The 23,439-nt window shown below is 48.4% G+C and overlaps 9 protein-coding genes and 1 non-coding gene across 10 annotated transcripts; 8 read left to right on the top strand and 2 right to left on the bottom strand.

Annotated features, from left to right (window-relative positions):
* The first annotated feature begins 865 nt into the window (after positions 1–865).
* Positions 866–1,955, top strand: EDB93DRAFT_925803 (uncharacterized protein). The gene is made up of 2 exons (XM_041457969.1): positions 866–1,453; positions 1,511–1,955. Exons 1-2 carry the CDS (start codon positions 1,006–1,008, stop codon positions 1,717–1,719), a joined length of 657 nt encoding a protein of 218 aa, XP_041310997.1. The 5' UTR covers positions 866–1,005; the 3' UTR covers positions 1,720–1,955.
* Positions 1,956–2,198: 243 nt separating this feature from the next.
* EDB93DRAFT_1079400 (uncharacterized protein) lies at positions 2,199–5,234 on the top strand (the record flags this gene model as incomplete). The annotated part of the gene is made up of 5 exons (XM_041445451.1): positions 2,199–2,424; positions 2,546–2,947; positions 3,002–4,151; positions 4,203–4,689; positions 4,740–5,234. 5 exons carry the CDS (start codon positions 2,199–2,201, stop codon positions 5,232–5,234), a joined length of 2,760 nt encoding a protein of 919 aa, XP_041310996.1.
* Positions 5,235–5,320: 86 nt separating this feature from the next.
* EDB93DRAFT_925795 (uncharacterized protein) lies at positions 5,321–7,268 on the bottom strand. The gene is made up of 6 exons (XM_041457968.1): positions 7,148–7,268; positions 7,071–7,099; positions 6,133–7,019; positions 6,009–6,077; positions 5,658–5,958; positions 5,321–5,596 (listed from the first exon to the last, which is right to left on the bottom strand). Exons 1-6 carry the CDS (start codon positions 7,249–7,251, stop codon positions 5,352–5,354), a joined length of 1,635 nt encoding a protein of 544 aa, XP_041310995.1. The 5' UTR covers positions 7,252–7,268; the 3' UTR covers positions 5,321–5,351.
* A 53-nt stretch (positions 7,269–7,321) lies between these two features.
* EDB93DRAFT_1127786 (uncharacterized protein) lies at positions 7,322–8,997 on the top strand. The gene is made up of 4 exons (XM_041448813.1): positions 7,322–7,358; positions 7,412–8,475; positions 8,525–8,672; positions 8,724–8,997. The coding sequence occupies exons 1-4, from the start codon at positions 7,343–7,345 to the stop codon at positions 8,909–8,911; spliced, it is 1,416 nt and encodes a 471-aa protein (XP_041310994.1). The 5' UTR covers positions 7,322–7,342; the 3' UTR covers positions 8,912–8,997.
* Positions 8,988–9,060, top strand: EDB93DRAFT_t33. Its single transcript has one exon. It is a non-coding gene; the product is annotated as a tRNA-Phe (tRNA).
* Positions 9,061–9,121: 61 nt separating this feature from the next.
* On the top strand, positions 9,122–13,542 carry EDB93DRAFT_1127783 (DNA-directed RNA polymerase II subunit RPB2). Its single transcript, XM_041448812.1, has 9 exons — positions 9,122–9,306; positions 9,360–9,877; positions 9,935–10,225; positions 10,278–10,787; positions 10,837–11,802; positions 11,847–13,051; positions 13,106–13,133; positions 13,185–13,274; positions 13,330–13,542. Exons 1-9 carry the CDS (start codon positions 9,297–9,299, stop codon positions 13,399–13,401), a joined length of 3,690 nt encoding a protein of 1,229 aa, XP_041310993.1. The 5' UTR covers positions 9,122–9,296; the 3' UTR covers positions 13,402–13,542.
* A 159-nt stretch (positions 13,543–13,701) lies between these two features.
* On the top strand, positions 13,702–14,775 carry EDB93DRAFT_1247358 (DNA-binding protein; the record flags this gene model as incomplete). Its single annotated transcript, XM_041452578.1, has 7 exons — positions 13,702–13,729; positions 13,782–13,808; positions 13,861–14,197; positions 14,249–14,358; positions 14,408–14,475; positions 14,510–14,629; positions 14,683–14,775. The coding sequence occupies 7 exons, from the start codon at positions 13,702–13,704 to the stop codon at positions 14,773–14,775; spliced, it is 783 nt and encodes a 260-aa protein (XP_041310992.1).
* A 115-nt stretch (positions 14,776–14,890) lies between these two features.
* EDB93DRAFT_1238933 (uncharacterized protein) lies at positions 14,891–16,692 on the bottom strand (the record flags this gene model as incomplete). Its single annotated transcript, XM_041451576.1, has 9 exons — positions 14,891–14,950; positions 15,003–15,155; positions 15,209–15,511; positions 15,561–15,715; positions 15,764–15,977; positions 16,023–16,127; positions 16,155–16,213; positions 16,259–16,394; positions 16,447–16,692. 9 exons carry the CDS (start codon positions 16,690–16,692, stop codon positions 14,891–14,893), a joined length of 1,431 nt encoding a protein of 476 aa, XP_041310991.1.
* Positions 16,693–16,808: 116 nt separating this feature from the next.
* EDB93DRAFT_1319620 (protein PTM1) lies at positions 16,809–19,024 on the top strand (the record flags this gene model as incomplete). Its single annotated transcript, XM_041454883.1, has 12 exons — positions 16,809–17,018; positions 17,073–17,182; positions 17,241–17,598; positions 17,649–17,791; positions 17,841–17,933; positions 17,980–18,034; positions 18,081–18,143; positions 18,191–18,334; positions 18,385–18,513; positions 18,569–18,715; positions 18,772–18,901; positions 18,973–19,024. The coding sequence occupies exons 1-12, from the start codon at positions 16,868–16,870 to the stop codon at positions 19,022–19,024; spliced, it is 1,575 nt and encodes a 524-aa protein (XP_041310990.1). The 5' UTR covers positions 16,809–16,867.
* Positions 19,025–19,394: 370 nt separating this feature from the next.
* Positions 19,395–22,867, top strand: EDB93DRAFT_1127755 (glycosyltransferase family 8 protein). The gene is made up of 3 exons (XM_041448811.1): positions 19,395–19,776; positions 20,008–20,356; positions 20,417–22,867. The coding sequence occupies exons 1-3, from the start codon at positions 19,527–19,529 to the stop codon at positions 22,599–22,601; spliced, it is 2,784 nt and encodes a 927-aa protein (XP_041310989.1). The 5' UTR covers positions 19,395–19,526; the 3' UTR covers positions 22,602–22,867.
* Positions 22,868–23,439: the final 572 nt, after the last annotated feature.

Below are 23,439 nucleotides of genomic sequence, written 5' to 3'. Positions count from 1 at the left end.
CTCCACTAGCAACTCATTGCACACCTCATACAGTGAGAGAATAAAATTGGTTTTTATGCATTGAAGTGAACACTGTTGGAACCACGACGGATACCCACTGGACACTAATACTGGCCACTGCGGGTACCTCACAAGTGCGCTACAACATTAAGCACCTTCTCAGGTTTGTATTAATTCTAATTTCCATATCATTGTGCCACTGTTGCTTGTGTTTTCCACCGCCCAATAATGGATCACCACTTTTCAGAGTTGTGGATGGATGCCACTCGCGTATGCACTGACCTATTTAAGTTGCCTGTTTCTCTTTAGCCCGCTATCTCACCCCCCCAAGTCATTATCCCCAACCTGTCTCCTATATTTCTATTTCCTATAACCGCTGCGATGACTTTCAACACTGCTGCTTTGTATGGCTGCCCTCAGGCTATCCCTTCCCCGTACCAGGCTGACTACGAGCCACCTCCCCAGCGCCGGTCGCGCGCTTCCACGATGACACAGGATGCGAACACTCAATGGCATCGTGATGCGCAGCGAATGCCAGGCTTGCACGCAACTTCCAACTTCCAACCACCTATCCCGGACCGAGAGTCCTTCCCCATGTGGGATGATGTTGAAGTTCAGAATGACTGGGCTATCGCAGCCAGAGAGCAAGGTATGTCAATGTTTTTATTTCTTCGTTGGCCTAATCTGATGGCGCAACCCAGAGTCAGCGTGTCAGCTGCAAGTAGAGCATCCCTTTAATTATGATCAACACGCACGTAAGAACAAGAAACACAAGCGCGTCTCTGTTGACACTGAACGAGGGCGTCGCGCATCTATTGACAAGAAATGTACACGGCATGAATCTGTGGATCGCGAACAAAGGGGTCGCGTGTCTATTGACAGAAAGCGTGCACGGCATGAATCTGTCGACCGCCTGTTGACCGCCGGGGACAGCGCCGTGAATCCTTTGATCGTGAACGAGAGCATCATGCATCTATCGACCGGAGACACGATCGCGAGCGCAACATGTCGATTGGATATCACGGCCAAAATGGATCTGTTTCTAGGACCTTTCCTCGCCCACCAGTTTGTGCTATCTCCGTCAGGCCTCCTACCGCAGATCCCCAATCCCGTCCTCGCACATCTGAATCTGGATATGTAATGGTTCACCGTCCACCAGTGTGTGCTGTCTCCTTCAAGCATCCTACCACAGGTCCCCAATCCCGTCATCGCAAATTTGAATCTGTGACAGTTCCTCATCCACCCTTCAAGCCTCCTACCACGGTTCTCCAGTCTCGCCATTGCAATTCTGATTCTGTGGTGTTTTCCCGTCCACCACTCTGCGGCATCTCCTTCGAACCTCCTACCACGGGTCCCCAATCTCGTCATCCTCGTCGATCTTCATTCAACTACGCAACTGGTCACGATTACTCTGATGGGCGCCAACATTCCGTTTATATTTTGCCTCCAACTAGTGCGTTTCATAGTTTTGCGCATGGATTATTCTAATTCTTTCATTTGTGACGTCTAGCTCCAGCTCCACAGATAGATCTACCTCCACGACAGCGCAAGCGCACTGTCTCTGTGGAGGTGATTCGTCGCCTTCCTTTCCTCAGCCGCGAGGTTCCTCCGTTTCAAAAGTCCAACTCGTCTGGGCTAACCCGCACTCCCTTTAATAGGCTGTGCTCAGCGACAATATCTATTTCGCAGAAAATCTGCCGCAAAACTGCTGGCAAATGATCTTGTTTTGTGTCCCTGGTACATCCTTATATTCATTAATATACTTCTTCCTTAAACACGATATATCTATGCATCCTAAATGGAACATAGAAACATACTCTAGATATGAATGTACCGTGTACATGAGTACTGCTTTTGACTGGCTTTTGATTTCCCTCGCTATAATCACACGGAAATGTCTTGGCATGTATATATATCACTTATTTCCATACAAAGTAATTTTCCGTAATGGCACCCAACCGCCGCTTCTGTACTCCAGTCCTTTCATAGCGCTCAGCTTGTTTTGAACTCTTCGGAAGTGAATGGCAGAACCAGAGCCAGGTCCTGCTCTACCGACAAACTTCAGCCAAACAAGAACTCCTAAGCATGACATTTCGCCCCTTCCTCGTATCCGCTTTCCAGACCAGTTCCTTGCCGCATCACCTCATGGAGAGTCGTCACGTTCATCCATAGGGTCTCCTGGTCCTCCTATTTCACCAATGAAAGACCAGAAAGATCTAGGCGACGGCAACGGTCGTTTTCTCTCCAAGGACATCACTCCTGGGATCTTCCCTGAGATCTCTCCTTCGAGGAGATTTTCATCTCGCAGCGTCGAGTTATGGCGTAGGTCTAAGAGAACGAGTCAGAGCAGAGGCTTGTCTGCTCTTAAGGACCATTTGGTAGCTGATTTCGAACCATCATCTTTCTCGGACGAATACGATTTGTGTGAGTTCCATGCTTCTGCTGATATCTTAACACTGACGGTACTCATTCACTGTAATGTAGCTCATGAGGGCAAGTGGAATAATTGTTAGTTGTGTGACTACTCATGAACATATTCGTCCAGACCCCAAGATTATCCAGGATGTTCAACGAGCCCTAGAACTGCAATCTCGAAGGCGAGATCGCAAGTCATTCACCCCATCTCAGCCAAGTGTTACAGAAGGTCAAACCCCTATTGAGCTGAGGCACGAAACATCTTTCCAACACTCTCCTCCAGCTTCTCCGCCACCTTTCACTCATTCTTTACGTCCTCCTTTGGATATTGACTTCAGCCCGTCTATTCAGGCAGTTCCCCTTCACCCTGTCCCCCTTTCTTCGAATGCGGGTGCTACTTTGGATTGGGCTGGGTCCCAGTCTGAAGAAGAAAGGCTTGAAAAGCGTTGGACATTTGGAAAACGTAAAGGCAAAGACAGACCCTCGTCTTCAAACAAAGCCATATTGGAAAAGCAAGACACTCTTTTTGCGGGTGAGCTTTTAGAGACGGGTTGCCACATAAACACAAGCTTACTTTGCCGCACAGACAGGATTTCTAGGATCAGGTCGAAAGCAAGACAGCCCACATTTCAAAAGGCAGCTATTGTTAGCGATCAATTAGGCCGGAGGTATAACCTTGTGTATAACTCCATGTCGAATGAGGACCCCATCAACCTTGCGAAAGCCGCGCGGTGGTACGCTGATTCTGATCCGGGCGTACAAGCCTGGTTAGATAGCGCTGAGCCGCTCACTTGGCTCAAACACCTGTTGGGCAAAAATGGAGGCAAACGATCGAAATGGCATTTGTCAGCTTTGATTGCGGAAGAATATGTTAAATCCAATAGGATAAATTCTAGTTTGCCTATCATTCGTGACGATTCTACCTCTGCTCGTGGGGGATCACTCCCTTCAGATGTGTCGCTAATCCTTCCGTCATATCCCTTTCATCCTATCCGATCCTCCCCCTCGCTACATCATTTTTTCGGAGATTCACTCAGAAGAATACGCTCCTCAGATGGCCAAATTTCATTCGAGCCTAGAATTGATTCTGTGCGCAGCTCGATAGATGGCGATTACAAGAGCGCTGCTGAAAAGAGTCGAGCATTGCGTCATCTCATCCCGGCTCTCATCGATCCTGCCAATAGTATCGCATCTACCACATCTCCTTACCGTCGTCAGAGTTCTCCAGGCGGACTCTCGCCAGCTAGCAGTCGGCACCTTCCATTTGCTCAACGGATACAGCGTCGGCAGGTGGAGAGTGATGAAGGATCTTCCTCTATCATTCACTCGCAATCAGACGACTACAGTGCGTCATTGTCATTCGCTGGTGTTACTAGTCATCGTCGCAAGAGACGCGATCGGAGGCAGCCTAATGCGCCTTCATTATATTTACTATCACCCCGTGAATCAGGAACAGAGACCAATGCTCCCGGCCAGACGTTGGATGTACACGAGGCGACTTCTGCACCTGTGGAGGATCCGTTGCCCTTTGAGCTGGCTTCGGAACGTGGGATTGAACTGCCTCCCGACATGCCTGAATCTGAGGTTTTCGCCACTCCACCGCAAACAATTACACGTCAAAGACTCATTCACCGGATGTCCCTCCCTGTTCCCGACGCAACCAAAAGAGCAGCACGAAAGCAGCGCACAGAAGCCGAAGAGGAAGAACTTGAGCATGAGTATGAGAAGAAGTTGCAGTAAGCGTTTATTTACCTTCGAAGACGTCTATAGCTTAAAGGGCCGATAAGGACGCTAGATGAACTTAAGGCGCAGAACCATCGGATACGCCAGAAATTACAAAGGATCGCTGCAGATGTCCGGGAATATGACAACCTACAAACAAGGATGGCCAACACACATGGTATTCCGCACCAGGGCCTACCTGCAGAGCTTTTAGACGCTTTTAATCAGGATCCTTCATCGGTCACCGGCGGGACCCGGGAACGAAAAGGGTGGAGGGCTGTCGAAGACGTACACACTCGCATTCTTCGACAACAGTACATTTTCAGGATGTTCCTTTCTGTTTCCGAGAACAATGTGGTGCCAGATAGCTTGCTCGATGAGCCAATCTCGTCCCTCATGGATACATTGGGTGAACTGGGTCATAAGAGGGAGGCTCTGGCGCACAGGCAGTTGGAAGTGGCTAGCGCTCTCGCCAAAGTCAAGAGTCTGCATACTCAAGTCAAGAACGAGTACAACAATGCCCTCTCGCACACCTCAGTTGCTTACCCAGAAGTATAGTCACATTGTCAATAGTTTCCATATACCTACTGACCATCTTCTAGCTCTCTCAAATCATCGCACTAGAAGAAAGCTATAAGGATCAGTACCAACATATATGGGAGTTCGGAATGGATGCTTTGACGTTCATCCTCGACAATGTTGCACCAGTTTGGAGGAATTATGGGAGGACCATTGGCGAAGACATCATAGATTTCCTCATTATACCCTGGTATCGGAACGAGTTCACGGGCGAGCCGAAGTGGTACAGTATCTTGTCATTTCCTCGCCGCTCTATCCGGCATTGGTTCATACTCTTCCTCCTCTTTTTGTCCACATTCGCCATCACCTATCTGCAAATGCGCGCAGCCATTTTTTGTACATTCGTGTACAGGCATCCTTGGATCGACAATTCGGGCTTTCGATGGTTGATCATGCCGTGCATATGGATTGCTTTCTTGATTCATTGGTTTGCTGTTCTCTTTGAGATCGGAATCATTATTCTGGAGCTGAGAGTCGTTTTTTGGTGGCTGGGTTGGTCGGTGGGCCTTCTAACCTGAGCCTTTATTCTGCGCGTCATTTATCTAGGATCATCGACTCTGGTCATTCGCATCACTGTAATCACATATCACACACGCACGTATTCGATGTACACATAATTATCTTGCTAATGATATCTAGGTCAGCTTAGCATCGGGAATCGGTACACTACTCGTCTGCTGTGTCGCTGAGGCTCTAGGATACGGAACAAATACCGCGTGGGTATTTGAAACGGGAGTGGACTGATGTCGGGCATCAGGAGTGTGTGAGGTGCTGCCTTGCCTCGAGTGTTGTGTGGAGGATTGATAGGAGTACCGGCTACTGCCTACTTGCGGTATATCATCAATAGCGCAGCCGGCTTCAACACACGGTCGACAATATCCTAGGCATCACGATCAATATCAGAGAGTGATCCCATCCATTGTAAGAGTATAAAAACCTACTCCCGCCCATAATTAGAGGGACATCTGTTTGCCCACACGCAAAACAAGCTATCTTTGGCAACGAAGGCGTGGATTTTAGCTGCGTTTGACGCTTTTTCTTTGGTGGAGGTGGAGCTGGCTCTGCACTTTGTTGCACAGGGCCTGCGTTTTGAGGCGGAGGAGGCTGAGACTGGGGTCGAGGTTGAGGCTGTGCCTGGGGCTGGGGCTGGGGAGGTTTACGAGCTGCCGCCTTGCGTTTCGGTTTATTGCTACCCTCCGCGGCTGACCTAAGGAGCTTCGTAGAGAATGTAGGAACTGCAGCCTGTGGACCGTTAGCATCAAGTAAGAACTGCATAATTGCAGCACACTAACGTTTTGAATTTGGGCTAGTAGAGAACCCTCTGCTATTCTATGTGCCAAGTAAACTCGTCGAGGTTTAATCTTGGTGAATCATATATATGTAAAGGATTCTACTTCACAATGGCTTAATGCTCACAATGGATTCGAGAATCTTGCGGTTTTCCTCTAACTTCTCTTCAGAGCCGATCCAGCGTAATATCGAATCCCATACGGGAGCACCGGCCCCGGTGAAGATGAATGTGACCACTTCCTGAGGTTCTGGTGCCTTCGGCTGAACTTGTCCATCCGGTTGAGACTCCAAAACTACTTTAGTTCGTTGTTCAAACGGGACACGCGTAGACAGGGTTATTTCGCCACATGATCCCATTGACCCCGGCAGTGGGGTGAAATTGCCTACAGCAAGACCACGAGGGAAAATCCAACGGTCCGTGGGACACTCACGGAATTCGATTACGATATCAAAATCCTTCGTTTGATACACCGGCTGGATAGGCGAGGCTGCACCATTTGCTACAGCTGTTGCTGTATTCTGTGCCTGTGCAGATTGCATTGAAGAAGCACCCAAGTCCACCCCGGATGAAGATGCGAGTTGCTGTATCGTTACGCCAAGGTTTTTGAGTTGGTCCATGGATGCGTTTCCTGAGGCAGCCAGATGTAACAAGTGGGCCAATGTTGGATTGGAGAGGGCTGCTGCATTCACTTGGTTGATGAGCGTTGGTGGGATACTTGGAGAGTTTGGTAATGGCGAAAGGAGGGGAGTAGAAGACGATCCTTGTGGCGCAGAGACAAAACTGGTGGTACCTGGTTGCTGCGTATAGGTAGCTGCATGTGCTGTGTGCACAAGGACGGGGTGATAGTGTACTTCAAATATAGTCGTTTCTGTGAATATGTGCGGACCAATCTCCAAAGTGCACCTGCCGCGATTATACATCGTATGTGGTGGAGGAATAGCATCGGCGGGCTTTCCTCCCCTTGAACGGCTTGAAAACTTTGGAAATGTTGAGCGTAGCCATTTCTCTCTTGCTGTAGATATTCAGTCTTCTGTGGGTCGAACATAAATGTTATCATACATACATTGCTTGAGGGACTGTAGGATGACGAAACTGTGAGGATATTAGATGGCGATACATGGAAGAGCAAAGAAAAGTAACCTGTCTGCCGCACTTTTAATTTTTGAGGGATCTTGCTCCGTGTTGTTTATCTCCCAGTCAGGCTCCTGAGTTACGGGCAAATGGATGTTTTGGCTGCGATTCATGAGGCGTTATTTGCGTGTGTTTGCAAAACCTTGTGAATCAACCGGATCACCTTTTTTTAAATCTAATCATTATAGGATCTCAGTGACACTTATGAGTACGCGAGTTCGTAAGTGCTTTCTCAATGCTCAGACCAGAAAGTACATTGTGTTTTTTTAATAGAAAAGGGAAGTACGGTCTTTAGACCGGTCGCCAAAGCGCGACCTCGCGGTGTGGAAGCCAACGCACCGAAACAACTGGCTTCAATCCCTGAAGCTCGTCCTCCAATTCCGCCTCCGTCACAACAACATGCTCCAACTGTGATACCCGTGATGCCCCCTTCTCCTCCAGTTGCATCTCCTTCCATGCCGCCGCCGGTCGTGGTTCCTGTCAGACTCCCTATCTCTGCTGTGGATGCTTCTCAGAGACCTGCATTGCCTATCAACACTCCAATACCTCTTCCCACTACTCGAGATCATCAAGTGCAGATTACTCAGCCTCTGCCGGCACTCCCTGTCATTCAAGAACATACTGTTTCAATTATCCCCCCGCCCGCGAAACCGGACTCAGAAGCATCCAGCTCCCGAAAACGTAGGTCTCAATCTCGTGCGTCTTCTGAAGGTTCGAAAAAATATCGTAAAACCCGTGCTCCTTCTTTGCCCTACGATGCCAGTGTCGACCCTGGAGAAGATTTAGATCCGACTGTCGTGACTATGGCTACATTATGTGAAGATAGCGGCTGGGGACGTATCAGTAGTAAAGCGGCTCAAATCGTCGATAACCATTTGGCTTGGAAAAAAACCAACCGGGAAAAGAGAGCACGAATGAGAGTTTCTATGGAAGCGAGAAAGTATGGCCGAAATGAAGATGATACTACGCAACCCGACCACAGCCCCTCTGCTCCTGATCAAAGCGCCGTCACAGAGGAGGTTGCGATAAGTGCGGGACCCAGTTCTGTACCTATGAACGGTGACCAGCATGCGGTCAGAGATACAAGTGGTAGCGGATTTGACTATTCGCAAGATGTTGCTACCAGTCGATATAACGTTCAAATCCGCATCGGGCCCAATGGAGAAACCATTATCGACGAAGAGTCTTTGTTTGTTGACAGGAATGTTGGAGATGAGACTGAAGACTACACTCATGTCGAGGAGTCGGACGTCTCTAAATTTGTGAATTCTGGGACGTATGGGAGGCGCTTCCGAGGTTCTCGCTGGAGTGCTGAAGAGACGGAGTTGTTCTATGACGTAAGTATTAAAGTACATCCAGCGGATATGTGCTTATATACCCGTGCAGGCGCTATCGCAATTTGGCGAGAACTACGAATTAATATCTTATGTGCTACCTGGTCGTGACCGCAAGTCATGCAAGAACAAGTTCAAAGCTGAGGACAAGAAGAACTCTGCAAGAATTAATTACTGTTTGAATAACCGTCAGCCGTATGGTAAGCCTCAACCTACCCATTGCTTAGGAAATGACTTTACCTTATGGCCAGATATCCAAACTTTGTCCCGAATGACGGGAAAGGACTTCAGCGGCCCAACTCCAGAGATACGACCGCCGCCTGTGCTTACACTTGCTGAGCCTGAAGGGGATGAAAGAGCAATCTTAAAGAAACAGGCCCAGACCCCCGCTCTGGAAGATGACGGGGAGATTCTTGGCGATATATCCAGTTACTTATGATTTTGTAAAGCTGTAATAATAATTACATTGGGTTGACGTCGGCCTTCTATGGCTCAATGAACTGCTCGGCTCACAAGCCGGGATAGCTCAGCTGGGAGAGCAACAGACTGAAGTTCTGGAGGTCCCGTGTTCAATCCACGGTCCTGGCATTTTTTTTTTGTCAGAATTACAGATTATTTGTAAACAACACCAATCAACAAAGCTCACTAACGCGTCTTGCTCATCGACGTCGACGTCCAATTCATCGGTTTTCCCTTTCTTACTCGTTATTCTGGCTCTGTAATTTTAAAAACCGCAAAAGCCAATTTAGCATCAGTTACAATCACGAGGACTTGTGTCCTAAGTTCAACAGTTCTGATTGCATTCTCGTTTCTCTGTCCAAATAATGAGCCAAGGTAATCTTCACTTTTCCTTCACATCCTTGTCCTGACTGATATGCACTCCAAAGAAATTGAGCCCTCTCAGCCGTCGATTAATTATGACGACCCAAACTATGCCATGGAAGAAGATGAGGAGGAGTTTGAAGAGATAACGCAGGAAGATTGTTGGACCGTCATTTCCAGCTTTTTCGAGCAAAAAGGTCTCGTCAGACAGCAATTGGACTCCTTTGATGAGTTTGTACAAAATACTATGCAAGAGCTCGTTGACGAGAATGCGGATCTTATCCTCGACCAGGCTGATCAACACACTGGCCATGACACAGATATGACGCGACGCTACGAGATAAAGTTTGGCCAGATTTACCTGTCGCGACCAACTGTCACAGAAGCGGATGGATCTGTGGTTCCAGTGTTTCCTCAGGAGGCCCGTTTGCGGAACTTGACGTATTCGGCCCCATTGTATATTGAGATGAAGAAGAGAGTTCTTCTCGGGCGCGAAGATCCTGATGGGGCACCTGGGGAGATTCTGTGGGAGGCAGAGCGACATGAGGCACCTGAGGATACTACAAAGGTCTGGATTGGCAAGGTATGTATGTCACATGGCAATGAAGAGAGTGCTTTCTTAACTTAGCCCGATGTACAGGTCCCTATCATGCTTCGCTCGACATTCTGTATACTTCGGGACTTGCAAGATCAGGACTTGTATGACTTGAACGAATGTCCGTATGATTCGGGGGGTTACTTCATTATCAATGGCTCAGAGAAGGTCCTCATCGCCCAGGAGCGTATGGCGACCAACCACGTCTATGTTTTTGCCAAGGCACAGCCATCACCGATAAATTTCTTGGCCGAGATTCGCAGTGCTGTAGAGAAAGGTGGTAAGACTATTAGTCAATTCCAGGTCAAAATGTTCCACAGAAATCAGGAGCGATCGGTAAGCATAGCTCAATGCAATCTCAGGTTCCCCATTCATCTCATTGTCACAGCTGGGTAATGTCATGAAAGCAACCATACCTTACATCCGTGTCGACATCCCCATTTGGGTCGTTTTCCGCGCTCTCGGCGTCATATCTGATCGAGACATCCTGGAGCACATTTGCTATGACATGCAGGATGCCCAGATGCTTGAAATGCTCAAGCCATGTATCGATGACGGTTTTGTCATCCAAGACCGAGAGGTTGCTCTAGATTTCATCGGAAACCGCGGAACCACTACTGGTTTGTCACGGGAGCGGCGTATTCGCTACGCTCAGGAGATATTGCAGAAGGAGATGCTTCCTCACGTCTCCATGTCGGAGGGTTCAGAGTCAAAGAAGGCCTACTTCTTCGGATACATGATCCACAGACTACTTCTCGCCGCCCTTGAACGAAGAGAGCTGGATGACCGTGATCATTTTGGGAAGAAACGTCTAGATTTGGCTGGTCCTCTACTTGCTGGTTTATTCCGCATGCTGTTCAAGAAATTGACCAGGGATGTTTACCGTTATCTCCAGAAGGTGCGTACCATGTCTAGTTGCACATTTCCCTATGCTCATTATTTTATAGTGTGTGGAGACGCACAAGGAGTTCAATCTCTCGCTAGCCGTCAAGCATCAGACAATTACCAACGGTCTCAAATATTCACTCGCTACTGGCAATTGGGGCGACCAAAAGAAGGCCATGTCTTCGAAGGCCGGTGTGTCTCAGGTGTTGAACAGGTACACTTATGCATCTACTCTCTCCCACTTGCGTCGGACCAACACCCCTCTTGGTCGCGAGGGCAAGATTGCTAAACCCCGTCAATTACACAACACTCACTGGGGTATGGTTTGTCCTGCTGAAACGCCAGAAGGGCAGGCCTGTGGTCTTGTCAAGAACCTTGCCCTCATGTCTTGTATCTCCGTCGGTTCTTATTCTGCACCCGTCATCGAGTTCTTGGAGGAGTGGGGTCTTGAATCACTGGAGGAGAATGCGCACTCGTCGACGCCTTGTACAAAGGTCTTCGTTAATGGTGTCTGGATGGGTGTGCATCGCGATCCTGCAAATCTCGTGAAGACGATTAAGAAGCTTCGTAGGAAGGATGATATCAGTCCTGAAGTCTCCGTTGTTCGTGACATCCGTGAGCGAGAGCTGCGGTTATACACAGATGCTGGTCGTGTCTGCCGACCACTATTCATTGTAGAGAACCAACAGCTCGCCCTTCAAAAGAAGCATATCAAATGGCTGAACCAAGGTTATCGCGACGATGACGGAGAGGAATTCAAGTGGGAGCAGCTAGTCAAGAATGGAATCATCGAGTTGTTGGATGCAGAGGAAGAAGAAACTGTCATGATTTGTATGACTCCGGAGGACCTCGAGAATTCAAGATTACAGTCAGCAGGTATCGATCCTCACCAGAATGACGGCGATTATGACCCAGCTGCACGGCTGAAGGCAGGGATCAGCGCGCACACCTGGACTCACTGTGAGATTCACCCAAGCATGATTCTGGGTGTCTGCGCGAGTATCATTCCTTTCCCTGACCACAATCAAGTGAGTGGTATGCTTTTCTGTGTATGAAAGCTGACCGTTTGTAGTCTCCTCGTAATACCTATCAATCCGCCATGGGTAAACAAGCCATGGGCATCTACCTAACAAACTTCTTGGTCCGTATGGACACCATGGCTAATATATTGTATTACCCGCAGAAACCTCTCGCCACCACACGCTCCATGGAGTACCTGAAATTCAGAGAGCTTCCTGCTGGACAAAATGCCATCGTGGCCATTCTCTGTTACAGTGGCTACAACCAAGAAGATTCCGTCATCATGAATCAGAGTTCGATCGACCGAGGTCTCTTCCGGAGTATATACTACCGCAGTTACATGGATTTGGAGAAGAAGAGTGGTGTACAGCAATTGGAGGAGTTCGAGAAGCCTACTCGTGATACTACGTTGCGGATGAAGCACGGCACGTACGACAAAATTGAGGACGATGGTCTGATTGCTCCCGGTACCGGTGTCTCTGGGGAAGATATTATCATTGGGAAAACTGCACCCATCCCTCCTGACAGCGAGGAACTTGGACAACGCACTCGGACGCACACGAGACGAGATGTCTCGACTCCATTGAAGAGCACAGAAAATGGTATCGTTGATCAAGTGTTGATCACAACCAATTCGGAGGGCCAGAAGTTCGTCAAAGTTCGTGTTCGGTCGACACGTATTCCCCAAATTGGCGACAAGTTTGCGTCTCGTCACGGTCAGAAGGGAACTATTGGTATCACTTACCGACAGGAAGACATGCCCTTCACCGCCGAGGGAATTGTTCCTGACATTGTTATCAATCCTCATGCCATCCCTTCGCGTATGACCATCGGTCACTTGGTCGAGTGTCTGCTCTCCAAGGTAGCAACGTTGATCGGTAACGAGGGTGACGCAACTCCCTTCACCGATCTCACGGTCGAGTCCGTATCGACCTTCCTGCGCCAGAAAGGCTACCAGTCCCGAGGTCTCGAGGTCATGTACCATGGCCACACAGGCAGGAAGCTCCAAGCGCAGGTTTATCTCGGCCCCACATACTACCAGCGTCTCAAACACATGGTGGACGATAAGATCCATTCGCGTGCGAGAGGTCCCGTGCAGATCTTGACACGCCAGCCTGTGGAGGGTCGTAGTCGTGATGGTGGTCTCCGTTTCGGAGAGATGGAACGTGATTGTATGATTTCGCATGGTGTTGCTGGCTTCTTGAAGGAACGCTTGTTTGAGGCTAGTGATGCCTACCGTTTGCATGTTTGCGATATGTAAGTCGTTTGATTCATTTGATATCGTTTCGTGGACTTATTTCGAATGATTAGTTGCGGACTCACTGCAATCGCCAACCTCGTGAGTACATTTCATGACTGTTGACATCACCTGCTGATATTTGTGAACTAGAAAAAGCAAAGCTTCGAGTGCCGTGCATGCAAAAACAAGACGGCGTGTTCGCAGTTGTATATTCCTTATGCTGCGAAACTGTTATTCCAGGTTCGCATTCACTCTCGATTGATGTAGAGTCCTACTAACTTCACACGGTCGCTAGGAATTACAAAGCATGAACATCGCAGCCCGTCTGTATACTGTCTCCACTGGTCGTGTCAGGGATGGAACATAATTAGTTGTTGATCTCGTATCATGAGAGACCCTGTAGTCTTTACATTAATTTTTGTTGGACAAAGAAGAAGCAGTGTCAGTTTATGTTGTCACTTCTGAATAGAGAGTGTGTTGTGGGATTGGCTAGGCACTAATAACGGCAATGCTGAAGTGTCCACAAAGGTTGTTTCCACTGTAGCTGTGTCACCAACCGCTGTATACCACAACTTGAACACGAACCAAAGTGAAGGATCTTTGTTGCAAAAAATAACCAAATTCTTCAGATTTCAATTTGAATACGCATCGGTTTCGAATTATAGGCATGGCGGAGACACCTCTCACCTGGAATCGTGAGTAATATCCTTCGCGTTCCTCAGAAATATCTGAAGATATAGAGTGCAGAAGCAGTGAAGGGAATAACTGAATTCAGTGAGTTGGTTCAAACACGACGGGGCCCCACGACCATCTAAGCAATATTTAGTCGAAGTCGCCATCCATACTATCCTCTACGTCAGACAAATATACCCAGCAGATTTATTTGTGCGACGGAAGAAGTACGACACGCCCGTCTTCCAGTCTCGCCATCCCGCGTTGAATGAATATATTTCCGGCACTGTCAAGGCTGTTTCCGATGAACTTGTACTCGTAAGCTCTCAGCATCAGCTTCATATTCCCCCTGCAGTGAAGTCTCTGATAAAACAGGGTAACGTCGACAAGGTGGTAGTCGTCATCAAGGATAGGAACCAAGTCGCCCTTGAGCGCTTCATATTTTCAGTCCAAAACATGATCGAGGTCGAGTCCTACAACAAAGATACGAGGTGCGCTGCATCCTTCACTCGCGTAGGCAAGTCGCAATGACGTCTACCCAGCGTACAGGAGGCGATGTCATCCGCGCAACTCAGCCAGTATTTTCGTTCATTTCTCATCAAACTGAACATGATCGAGTCTCAACTGGGGTTTCTCGAACTTCCCACTGGTGGTAAGCTCATCTCTCTCTTACAGTAGACTTCTCGCTTGAACTGGGGTAGACGAGGCCTCGTTTGCAATAGTTCTTGAACTCAAGGAAAATACAGCGCCCTCGGCCTCCAAGGACAATGTAAGGATCCTAATTAGATGTTTATAACAGACAGTTTAGCTCTCGAAAGGAACCCCCACCATGGGTACCCGCAGATCATCAGCACACAACCTCTGGAGCGTCTGAAAAAGCCCAGTTGCACCTCCTTCGAGCAGTGGACACAGGTATCATCAATGTACGCACGTCACGTCGATGACATCTTGGGACTTATCATTCAAAGTATTACAGATCTCTCTTGCAGTTCAAGAATCCGAACAAAAGTTCCAATCCGCCAAAGACCTAGATGATATCGAAGGACAAGGAAACGCCGATGCTAGGTGACATCCTTGAATCATAACCTACTTTAAATTACTAGTAATACATTACGAAGTCCTTGCATGACGTGCGAGATAACAGTAAAACAGAATATGAAAACATTAGATCAAGTTAGTGGACACTAAACGTCAACCCGTATACGTTGAATGATAGGTATAATCCGCTCCCACTCTTCCATTGCCTGGACCAAATTATGAAACTCCGGAACTAGATAAATTGAAGAAGCGACATACCGACTGATAAAATTCAATTTCGCCTTCTGCAAGGTTCCCCAGCATTTCTTTCATCTCTGCTTCCTTCGTATATTGGAATATAGTCTGCTCTCGCAGAGTCTCATCGCTGAATGCGTCTGATGTCTCGTGTGCTGTTGTTACAGCATCTTGCAGCTAAACCCGAGGTTGAAAAATAGATAATTAAAAATCGCAGCAGGTGCACGCACTTCTTTGATCTTAATATCCAACTTTCTCATCTTCTCGACTCGGCTCCGATCATCATCAGCGCCCCTAAGAGAATCCACTTTGTCCTTTAGGTATGCACTCAGCCCCAGCCCGGTACTTCCTGCGTGCCCTGAAATAACGGCAGACAGTCGATCACGTTCTTGTGTTACTCCAGAGAGATAATCCGATAATTCCTCAAAATCAAGTTGCTTCTGGTCACGAAGTTTCAGAACTGCACGGTTTGCATGGGAGTAGGTTAGCAGTGAATGAAGATGGACGAGGAAAGGGTCAGTGGTTGTTTGAGTCTGAAAGAACGCGTGAGTATATAACTCAAATACTATCAAGACATCATGCCTTATGTCTGAGCAATGCAGAGAATTCGAGCAGGGTATTTGAGAAGTGGCTCAATGGGTCTGTAATCCCTGATTCCAGAAAACCAAGTCCCTGCACGGCGACGGCTAGATCGTGATAATCCGCTGTCAAATCTTCGCCGGGAGCAAGACCGCCACCTCGTTCAGTCTCAGATACTCCCTCACGCTGTTACAGGGTAGGCTCACCGTTTGTGCGACCACGGACGCGGTTCCAGAGGCGCTCGCAAACGACAAGCCCATCCTCAAATTTATCGACAGATTCGCGCATATCGAGAAAGCGTTCATCGGGCTTGCGAACGCGCGCAAACGCGTTGAGGAGGGTGTCTGAGATGTTATCGATGAGTCCTGGTGTGGGTTCTGGCCCAGGAGGGTGTGCGAGATGTTGATGCATATGAACGTGCTGAAAGGTGTTAGGGGTGTTTTGGACTACACTAGATTGACGTACCCATTCTGTTGACTCGAAGAACGCACGAACGAGAGTGCTACGTTGTAGAGTGGGGTGTCTGGATATGCGTTCGAGGAAACGGTGTAGACTGTCAAAGATGAGACGCTGAATAAGTCCGTATGCCACACATACGTACTCTAGTCTGCGGCGTTCCATAAACTCTGGGCTAAAGCGATCGCCCGTCAGGTACTCTATGCGTGGTTAGACAATATTGAGATTACGAGGGAGGTATATACCTAACCGGTGCTTGTCGGGAAGAGCAGGTACTACGCATGCTGGAAAATCCTTCACAAGGTGGTCTCGCAGAAATACAAAGTCCTGGAATCGTCGACGAGAGGATGGATTGGGAGTAGAGAAGATCGGAAGATTAGTCTGAAAATGTTTCAAAATTATGCACAAGAGCCTGAGTTATATTACAACACACCTTTGCCGAGACTAGGTAGGAGACGTATGCGTCTTTAGTTTCTGCGAGTTCTTTTACAGGATCTTTGACAGTAACGATGAGATATCCCTCCCACTTTGGATCGTGTGGACCCCGTTCATCCTCTGTCCCTGCCGTACTCTGCTTGAAGCCTGGGCCAGACGGTTGGACGGTGTGATCGGCGTGATAGGGTGCCGAAGGGGACTCCCAAGTGACACTATCAAAAACGTCCTCTTCGTCGCCCAGCATATTGGGATCAGTGGTAAACGACTATTAGTTTCTGGTTCGCAGGTGATGCTGTAGAGCGTGGCTTCCCGGTTAATTATTTGAAGCTGAGCGTAGTGACTGGCGTGGACAAAGTCACTTCGACTCCAACTTAAGACGAGAAGCATTTGAGAAACAGACCACAACAAACGCTTTCTGGATGCGCCAAAATTCGAAGCTCCAGGCAATCGCGCTCGGTGTTCTGTCTGCTTGCTCCCTTGCGACTGGATATGAGGTCCAGTTCTCAGACGCAGACTATTCTCGCCAAGTATGTTCGGGAATGTGGGCAAGCCAGTCGACTTTCATCAACGGTGCGCAGCACGTGTACTCATATGCTCGCCAGATACTTACACGACGTGTCATAGTCACATTTGATGAAAGCTCTTCACAGGGACAGGTATCAATGGTAATATATGAATGGAAAGATGTCAAGTATCTTGGTGTCACTACCTCTATGACAGATGACTCCCTACCCGTGAGTAACCCCTTACAACATGGTTTGTCGCCGAGCTCAGCAATTCTACCCCCAGCAGAAGACCTACATATGCACAACAGACGCAGTCAGAATTGGCTTCTGTTCATACAATGATGTTGGGAAATTCATTTTCTCGTCTGATGACGGGACCACGGCAAACCAAACTACTTTCTGGACTGCTAGTGTTGCCCTTAACCAGACCAGCGACGCATCCTCGGATTCATCACGGTTATGGGAAAGCCCAGAAGGTAATCCTACCCCGCCTGCTGATAATTACACATCGCCATGGGCATCACGTGAGCTTCACCGCAGTCCTCGACAGTCGAGTGACCCCCTAAACCCAAGCCCGTCCGGGACCGTGGCATATACACAACCTATACAGTATCAAGTCCGCAAGACAGGATACTATTGCGTAGGCAAGTCCAAGTTGTATTGTCTTGTCTCTCCTGACTTATTTCTGTCGCAGCTATCGTGCCCGTCACAGTGTTGAATCCCACTGCCCGTCAGGCACCTACAGATGTCCCGTCTCATCCTACGTACAACGGTGTTGTTCATTTCCGCAATACTTTTGATGGACAGCTTCCTGCTACCGACTATCCCAAAGTTAATGTGAGCCGAACGCGTAGTCCGTTGTCATATCTCTAATCACGACACTCAGTTCTACCTCGTCATGTTCCTTCTATATGCCATTGCAGGCTCCGCGTGGGCATGGCTCTGCTACAAGCATGTTACGGAACTATTACCCATTCAGGTTTGTCATGTTCTATACGCCTTGAGTGATCTAATATTTATCTTAGTACTATCTCTCGAGCTTGGTTGCCTTACTTGCCATCGAAATGGTCGCAAATTGGGGTAGGTCATATTGTCATGACCTCAACTCAGTACTGACCGTGTCTAGTATACTACCGGTACCTTAACGCACATGGGAAGACCACGGCGTCCGTCGTCTTCCTTTTTGTTGGTATGGACAATGAATGGAATTGTTGATCAGTCGCTTACGCTGCGCAGTTGCCATTCTGGACGCGGGACGCAACGCCCTTTCCTTTTTTATGCTCCTCGTTGTATCCCTCGGGCTCAGCGTCGTCCGCGAATCTCTTGGGCGCACGATGCTCAAGTGTCAGATTCTTGCAGGACTGCACTTTGTTTTCGGAGGTAAACACAGTTCTTCGTGATATCAGAGGTGTAATGACCGTTATCATCAGTACTGTATGCTGTGGGTATAGTTGAACTGGAACTCGAGTCGACATCAGCGTTGATACTGTTGATGTTCGTCATACCACTGGCATTTACGTTGAGTGGGTTCCTGATGTGGATCTTGTATTCGTTAAATGGTATGTCCGCCGACCCCTTTTTTACTCCACGTGCTTTCTCATGGATCTGTTCTAGGTACAATAACACAGCTCAGTGTGCGGAAGCAGAGGTACAAACTCAGGATGTTCAAACGCCTGTATTATATCCTCCTTGGTACAGTAGTTACTATCGCCGTTTTTTTCGTTATCTCTTCGATATCGTTCTCTGATAGACTAGCTGAAGGTATGTCATTATTCGTGAATCAATTTTTGATCTGTCTGAATATATATGATTTGTAGATTACGCAGCGAAATCGTGGAAAATCCGTTGGTGGCTTCTTGACGGTTACCTCGCGCTCCTCTACTTTTTGACGTTCTGGAGCATTGCGTACCTTTGGCGGCCATCAGAAAATAACCGCCGCCTCGCTATGTCCGATGAAATCGCACAAGAAGACGAAGATGCTGAGGATTATGACCTTGAGACAATTCAACAACGTACAGTTGCCCGAGAGGACGACGAGATCACACTGGTCAACTCACGACGAGAACCTGAAGAGCTTGCGGAGGATCACGTCGTGTTTGAGATCGGTGATGAGGATATAGGAAGCGACGATGAAGGTGAGACGGCCGTAAAGAAGCGGCGTGCTGGGGAGCGTAGATCATCTGGTGATAAACAGGACGGTGCAGATGAGGAGCGCCAGGGTCTTATACACAAGAACCGAGACGAATAAACTCTCTCACAGCTTATTTTTGTCAGTATTCAGTGTCGTTTTAGAATGCTCATCTCTTCGTTTTGTAAATGAGGTTGGGCTAAGAACCCGAGTCGCGAACCCTGTGCTCGATGGAGAGAGAGAGGAGATGACGTGTGTTAGTATTTATTTTTATAAATAATTTACCTTGTGAACTTTGTCAACATGTTTGGAGCAACCCTCAAGTACTCCTCCGATAAGCTCTATTGGTATCTTTATTTCTTTCACCTTGGTTTCCACTAAGTTATACGTCTGACGCGTCCTTGTGGCCCTCACGACACTTTTAAGGCATTTTTTGTTCTCGCCATGTCCATTCATTTTGCTTTCGTGACTCTCGTAACTTCAGATTCCTATCTCCCAGGTGCACTCGCCATTTCGGGTGCTTTGAAGGATGTGCACCAAACTGAACCCCATGAGGTCAAGTACGACACAGTGTGCATAGTCACACCAGAAACTCTTGATATCACTACAATCAAGCTGCTCAGAAAAACATATGATACTGTCATCGGTGTTGAGGTTATAGGCCAGCCCGATCCTACTGGACTAAATCTACTGGGTGAGTCGTTGCTGTGTTGACTGGGTTGCGTCTGAATGGCATCAGCTGAGGACACGAAAAACTTCTCTGTCGGAATATCCGTAACGGTTCCCAGGCCAGTTTCTGTATTGTGCACTTTGTGCCCCAGATGCGGGGTATGAATGCATCGTGTCCAAGCTTCTCCATCAGTCACCCAGCTTTTCCGCAGACAGTGGGAATAGCTAGGCTAATAACATGTTCATTTAATTGTAGGACGCCCGGACCTTGATACCGTCCTGACCAAGCTACACGTATTCCGCCTCACGCAGTACTCCAAGGTAATATTCCTTGATGCGGATGTTCTCCCATTGCGTCCCCTATCCCACCTATTCTCCCTTGACCACGAGTTCTCTGCGGTACCTGACGTAGGATGGCCCGATATATTCAACTCTGGTGTAATGGTACTCTCTCCTAGTGAAGATAAGTTCATGGAGCTTCAAGAGCTTCTGAAAACAAATGGAAGTTGGGACGGCGGAGATCAGGGTATTTTGAATGAGTGGAGGGGAGGCAACTGGAATAGGCTTAGCTTCACATACAACACGACTCCTACTGCTGCTTATACGTCAGTAATATCATATCTTCTTTTCCTCGCGTGGTTAATGACATATTTATTACGAATCAGGTATGCTCCTGCATATGAGCGGTTCGGTTCCCAGATATCGGTGGTGCATTTCATCGGACCTAATAAGCCCTGGCACTCCATTCCTTATCGCGCCCCAGGATCCTCCACTCACGTTCCATCATCTCAGATGGAACAACAGTCTACTGTGCTAGAGCCAGCAAAGCAACCTCAACAAGCCTACGACTATGGTTCGCTCGTCGATCGGTGGTACAGTGTTTATGACAAGCACTTTCGATCAAAACCCATCTCACCGGATCTCGGTATTCCTGTCAGCAAATACGTATCTGCATGGGATGATGAAGAGAATTCCCGTGCGGCGGTAGAGTCTGCTGGAGCACCAAGTGGAGGTCCACTTGGTCTCGACGTCTTACGTCGTTTGGCCCTTCAGGGCATGGGTGTCATGGGCTTCCGGTCTGGTGATCGATCGAAAGGAGAGGGGGAGTACAAGAGCATGCCCCTTGAGGGGCGCTTGGATCTTATGAGACCACACCCCGGAAAGCAGAAGAAACCTGAGGATCATGATCTTCACCAGACTGCCCCTGAGCCTCCTGATTCAAATCTCAGCGAGGCAGTCGCCGAACCTACAACACCTGTTCAACAGATAGGTTCACTATCATTGAACTCACCTGCAAGATGGACTACATTGCCAACTCCCAATGTCGATGAGGTGCCTCCTGCGCCACAATCACGCCTGTTATCTCTCCCTCCGACACCTCTCCACTTTGTCTCCTCGCCCTCCAAGTCAGCTATGCGTTTAAATCAACCAAAGTCGCCACTTTCGTTACAAGAACGAAGGATCGAGCGATCTCACCATATTTCTCCACCGCTTCTCTCATGGAATGCTGCGATCGAAGGGCCACCGAAAACCATATCTACTCCCTCCGCATTTCCAAAAGACACCTATTTCCCGAATATCTGGGACGAATCTCCCTGCAGAAACAAAGATCCTGGATCATCATCAAGGTCGTCCTCGAGTATGTCGTCTGAGACAGATGCAACGAGTACGGAAGTTAGCCCGGTCCAGGGAGACCCATCGCCCCAAACACTCTTCAGCCCACCACCTGTACCTGAGATTCCTCAGATGCTACTCCAGCTTGGACACTACCGCAATGTCACTGGGCCTACCACCGAGCGTGGCGCTGCGCCACCCACCCCTGACCGCACTAAGGTCAAGCGTGTCTTCCCTTGGGAGGAGCGCCCTCGTGTTACTCCTACACGTGTATTCCCAGAAGACGAATCCCGCCCACAAGGCTCTATGTTCTTTCAGTCCCCGCCTCGCCTCTTGCTTCCATCTACTCCTGAGCGCAAGTTGAGCAGGGAGTTTGGAGCACACCAGCCAATGCCTTCGCCATTAGCGGGTTTCCCATCATTGACTCAATCTGGGAACATGTGGGATGCTGTTCCTGGCATCCACAAGTTTGCTTCAAAGCTTGCACGCCCTCCAGGGCCCACTCCCTTAGCAACCGCATTCGAAAACCCAAAGAAACCCTGGGAGGAGAAGTCAGAAGCTAGTAGTCACGATGGTGATGATGAGATGGACTCGGATGAGGAAGAAGGCAAACAAACAGTGACAGAGGTACGATCTCGCAGTTCTAGCATTGCGACTGCAAACAAGAAATACCGATCATTTGGAGTGCAGACGGACGCGAAGGAAGTGCGCACCCGAAGTGTACAGGTTTCTTCAGAGGAGGATGTCGCCGTAAAGCGGCCGTTGAAAGCGCGTACGCATAGCGGATCTATGAAGAAGCACTGGCACCCTTCATCCAGTCCTAGGGTGTTGCCGCCCGTAATGAATGTTGCTGCAGGTGCTGAACCAAATGGCTTGTTGTCCCCTACTGTATCGCAGGTGTCAACACCGCGATCTTCCGTTTCTTCAGCTATGATGGGTTCTCGGGAGACCCTTTTGCCTCCGCAGACGCCAGGACAGCCTGGCGAAACAACACTGAGAGCAGAAAGGAGTACGACTCCGAGTTCATTGTCGTCCCCTTCTCAACTGTTTTCCAATGAATCCCCGACTTCATCGTCTCCAGCACCTACATCACCAGCTGAAGGGCGTACTCCTTCTCGAGCATCTCGTGTCTGGGATCCTGCTCGAGGAGTGGAGCTCTTCAAACGTGGCTCAGAGGATGTGCTTGTTCGATTCCTGAAGCTCAGTTCACGAGAGGAGCCCACGCGTCGGATTTAACGAGTTCTAAGTATTACGTATCTGTTATCAGCTTTCTCTTTTCCATGTTCTGCATTTCATTGATTACAGAATCTCTTTTTTGGCTTTCCTCCTGTACGATTATGTGAAGTGCATCTGCATGTATATACCCGCAACCATTCTTGCAACGAACTTGATTTCTCTTTCTTTTTTCGTTATAGCTGTTCATATCACATTTCACCGTATCACCCGCAATTGTATGGTTCTCGAGTCAAAACCTCATCTGGCGGAAAGTCCCGGGCCGGTAATTCTATACCTTTGTGACTAGAGCTGCCATTGCTGTCGACGATGACACATATTATGGTGAGCTTGAACTATGGCATATCCACACATAAATTGGCTGCATATAATAATTTTTTCAATAGCTCTCAACATCCTTTGCTAATTTTTCCTTTCAGTAGTAGAACTCATCCCCGCAAAATGAGCATCATCATATCTGCTTCTGATTCCCGCAAACAATGGCTCACCGGTGCGACGCGCGTCAGCGCGCCGAAACTTTTCGATGAACAAACTAAATCTTTGTACAATGTTCTACAAAGTACTTCTGTGAAACGATTGGTTATTCCAACTTGTTAATTCTGCAGCCTGTCACGGTCGCTGCGCTGCTTTCACCGACGAAGACACAAGCTAACACCAATCTGCCACTTTCTAAGACCGGCTGTTCTTCACATATTGGTGCGTGTTGTGCATGCTACAGTTGTGCGAACTGACCATGTTAGTACACCTTCCTTTCAGCTCAAAGTACCTGACCTCGAACAGAATGCTTCAACCGACCTCGTCCGTCAACGAGCTTTCGAATCCGCGCAGTGCAACACTGAAC

The sequence above is a fragment of the Suillus bovinus genome, assembly GCF_016758785.1.
Source record: "Suillus bovinus strain UH-Sbo-P2 chromosome Unknown EDB93scaffold_9, whole genome shotgun sequence".
In the NCBI taxonomy this organism is placed as follows: Eukaryota; Fungi; Basidiomycota; class Agaricomycetes; order Boletales; family Suillaceae; genus Suillus; species Suillus bovinus.
This window is presented reverse-complemented; position numbering and strand designations above follow the sequence as displayed.

Excerpts from the sequence above, each read along its gene's own strand:
- EDB93DRAFT_925803 (XM_041457969.1), top strand. The coding sequence starts at position 1,006 with ATGTCGATTGGATATCACGGCCAAAATGGATCTGTTTCTAGGACCTTT. Across the intron at positions 1,454-1,510 it reads TTATATTTTGCCTCCAACTA|CTCCAGCTCCACAGATAGAT; the intron begins GTGCGTTTCATA and ends TGTGACGTCTAG.
- EDB93DRAFT_925795 (XM_041457968.1), bottom strand. The coding sequence starts at position 7,251 with ATGAATCGCAGCCAAAACATCCATTTGCCCGTAACTCAGGAGCCTGAC. Across the intron at positions 6,078-6,132 it reads GCAAGATTCTCGAATCCATT|ATTAAACCTCGACGAGTTTA; the intron begins GTGAGCATTAAG and ends TGATTCACCAAG. Across the intron at positions 5,959-6,008 it reads TACTAGCCCAAATTCAAAAC|GCTGCAGTTCCTACATTCTC; the intron begins GTTAGTGTGCTG and ends AACGGTCCACAG.
- EDB93DRAFT_1127786 (XM_041448813.1), top strand. Across the intron at positions 8,476-8,524 it reads AGACGGAGTTGTTCTATGAC|GCGCTATCGCAATTTGGCGA; the intron begins GTAAGTATTAAA and ends ATACCCGTGCAG. Across the intron at positions 8,673-8,723 it reads GAATAACCGTCAGCCGTATG|ATATCCAAACTTTGTCCCGA; the intron begins GTAAGCCTCAAC and ends CCTTATGGCCAG.
- EDB93DRAFT_1127783 (XM_041448812.1), top strand. Across the intron at positions 11,803-11,846 it reads CTTTCCCTGACCACAATCAA|TCTCCTCGTAATACCTATCA; the intron begins GTGAGTGGTATG and ends GACCGTTTGTAG. Across the intron at positions 13,134-13,184 it reads TCACTGCAATCGCCAACCTC|AAAAAGCAAAGCTTCGAGTG; the intron begins GTGAGTACATTT and ends TTTGTGAACTAG.
- EDB93DRAFT_1127755 (XM_041448811.1), top strand. The coding sequence starts at position 19,527 with ATGTCCATTCATTTTGCTTTCGTGACTCTCGTAACTTCAGATTCCTAT. Across the intron at positions 19,777-20,007 it reads TACTGGACTAAATCTACTGG|GACGCCCGGACCTTGATACC; the intron begins GTGAGTCGTTGC and ends ATTTAATTGTAG. Across the intron at positions 20,357-20,416 it reads ACTCCTACTGCTGCTTATAC|GTATGCTCCTGCATATGAGC; the intron begins GTCAGTAATATC and ends ATTACGAATCAG.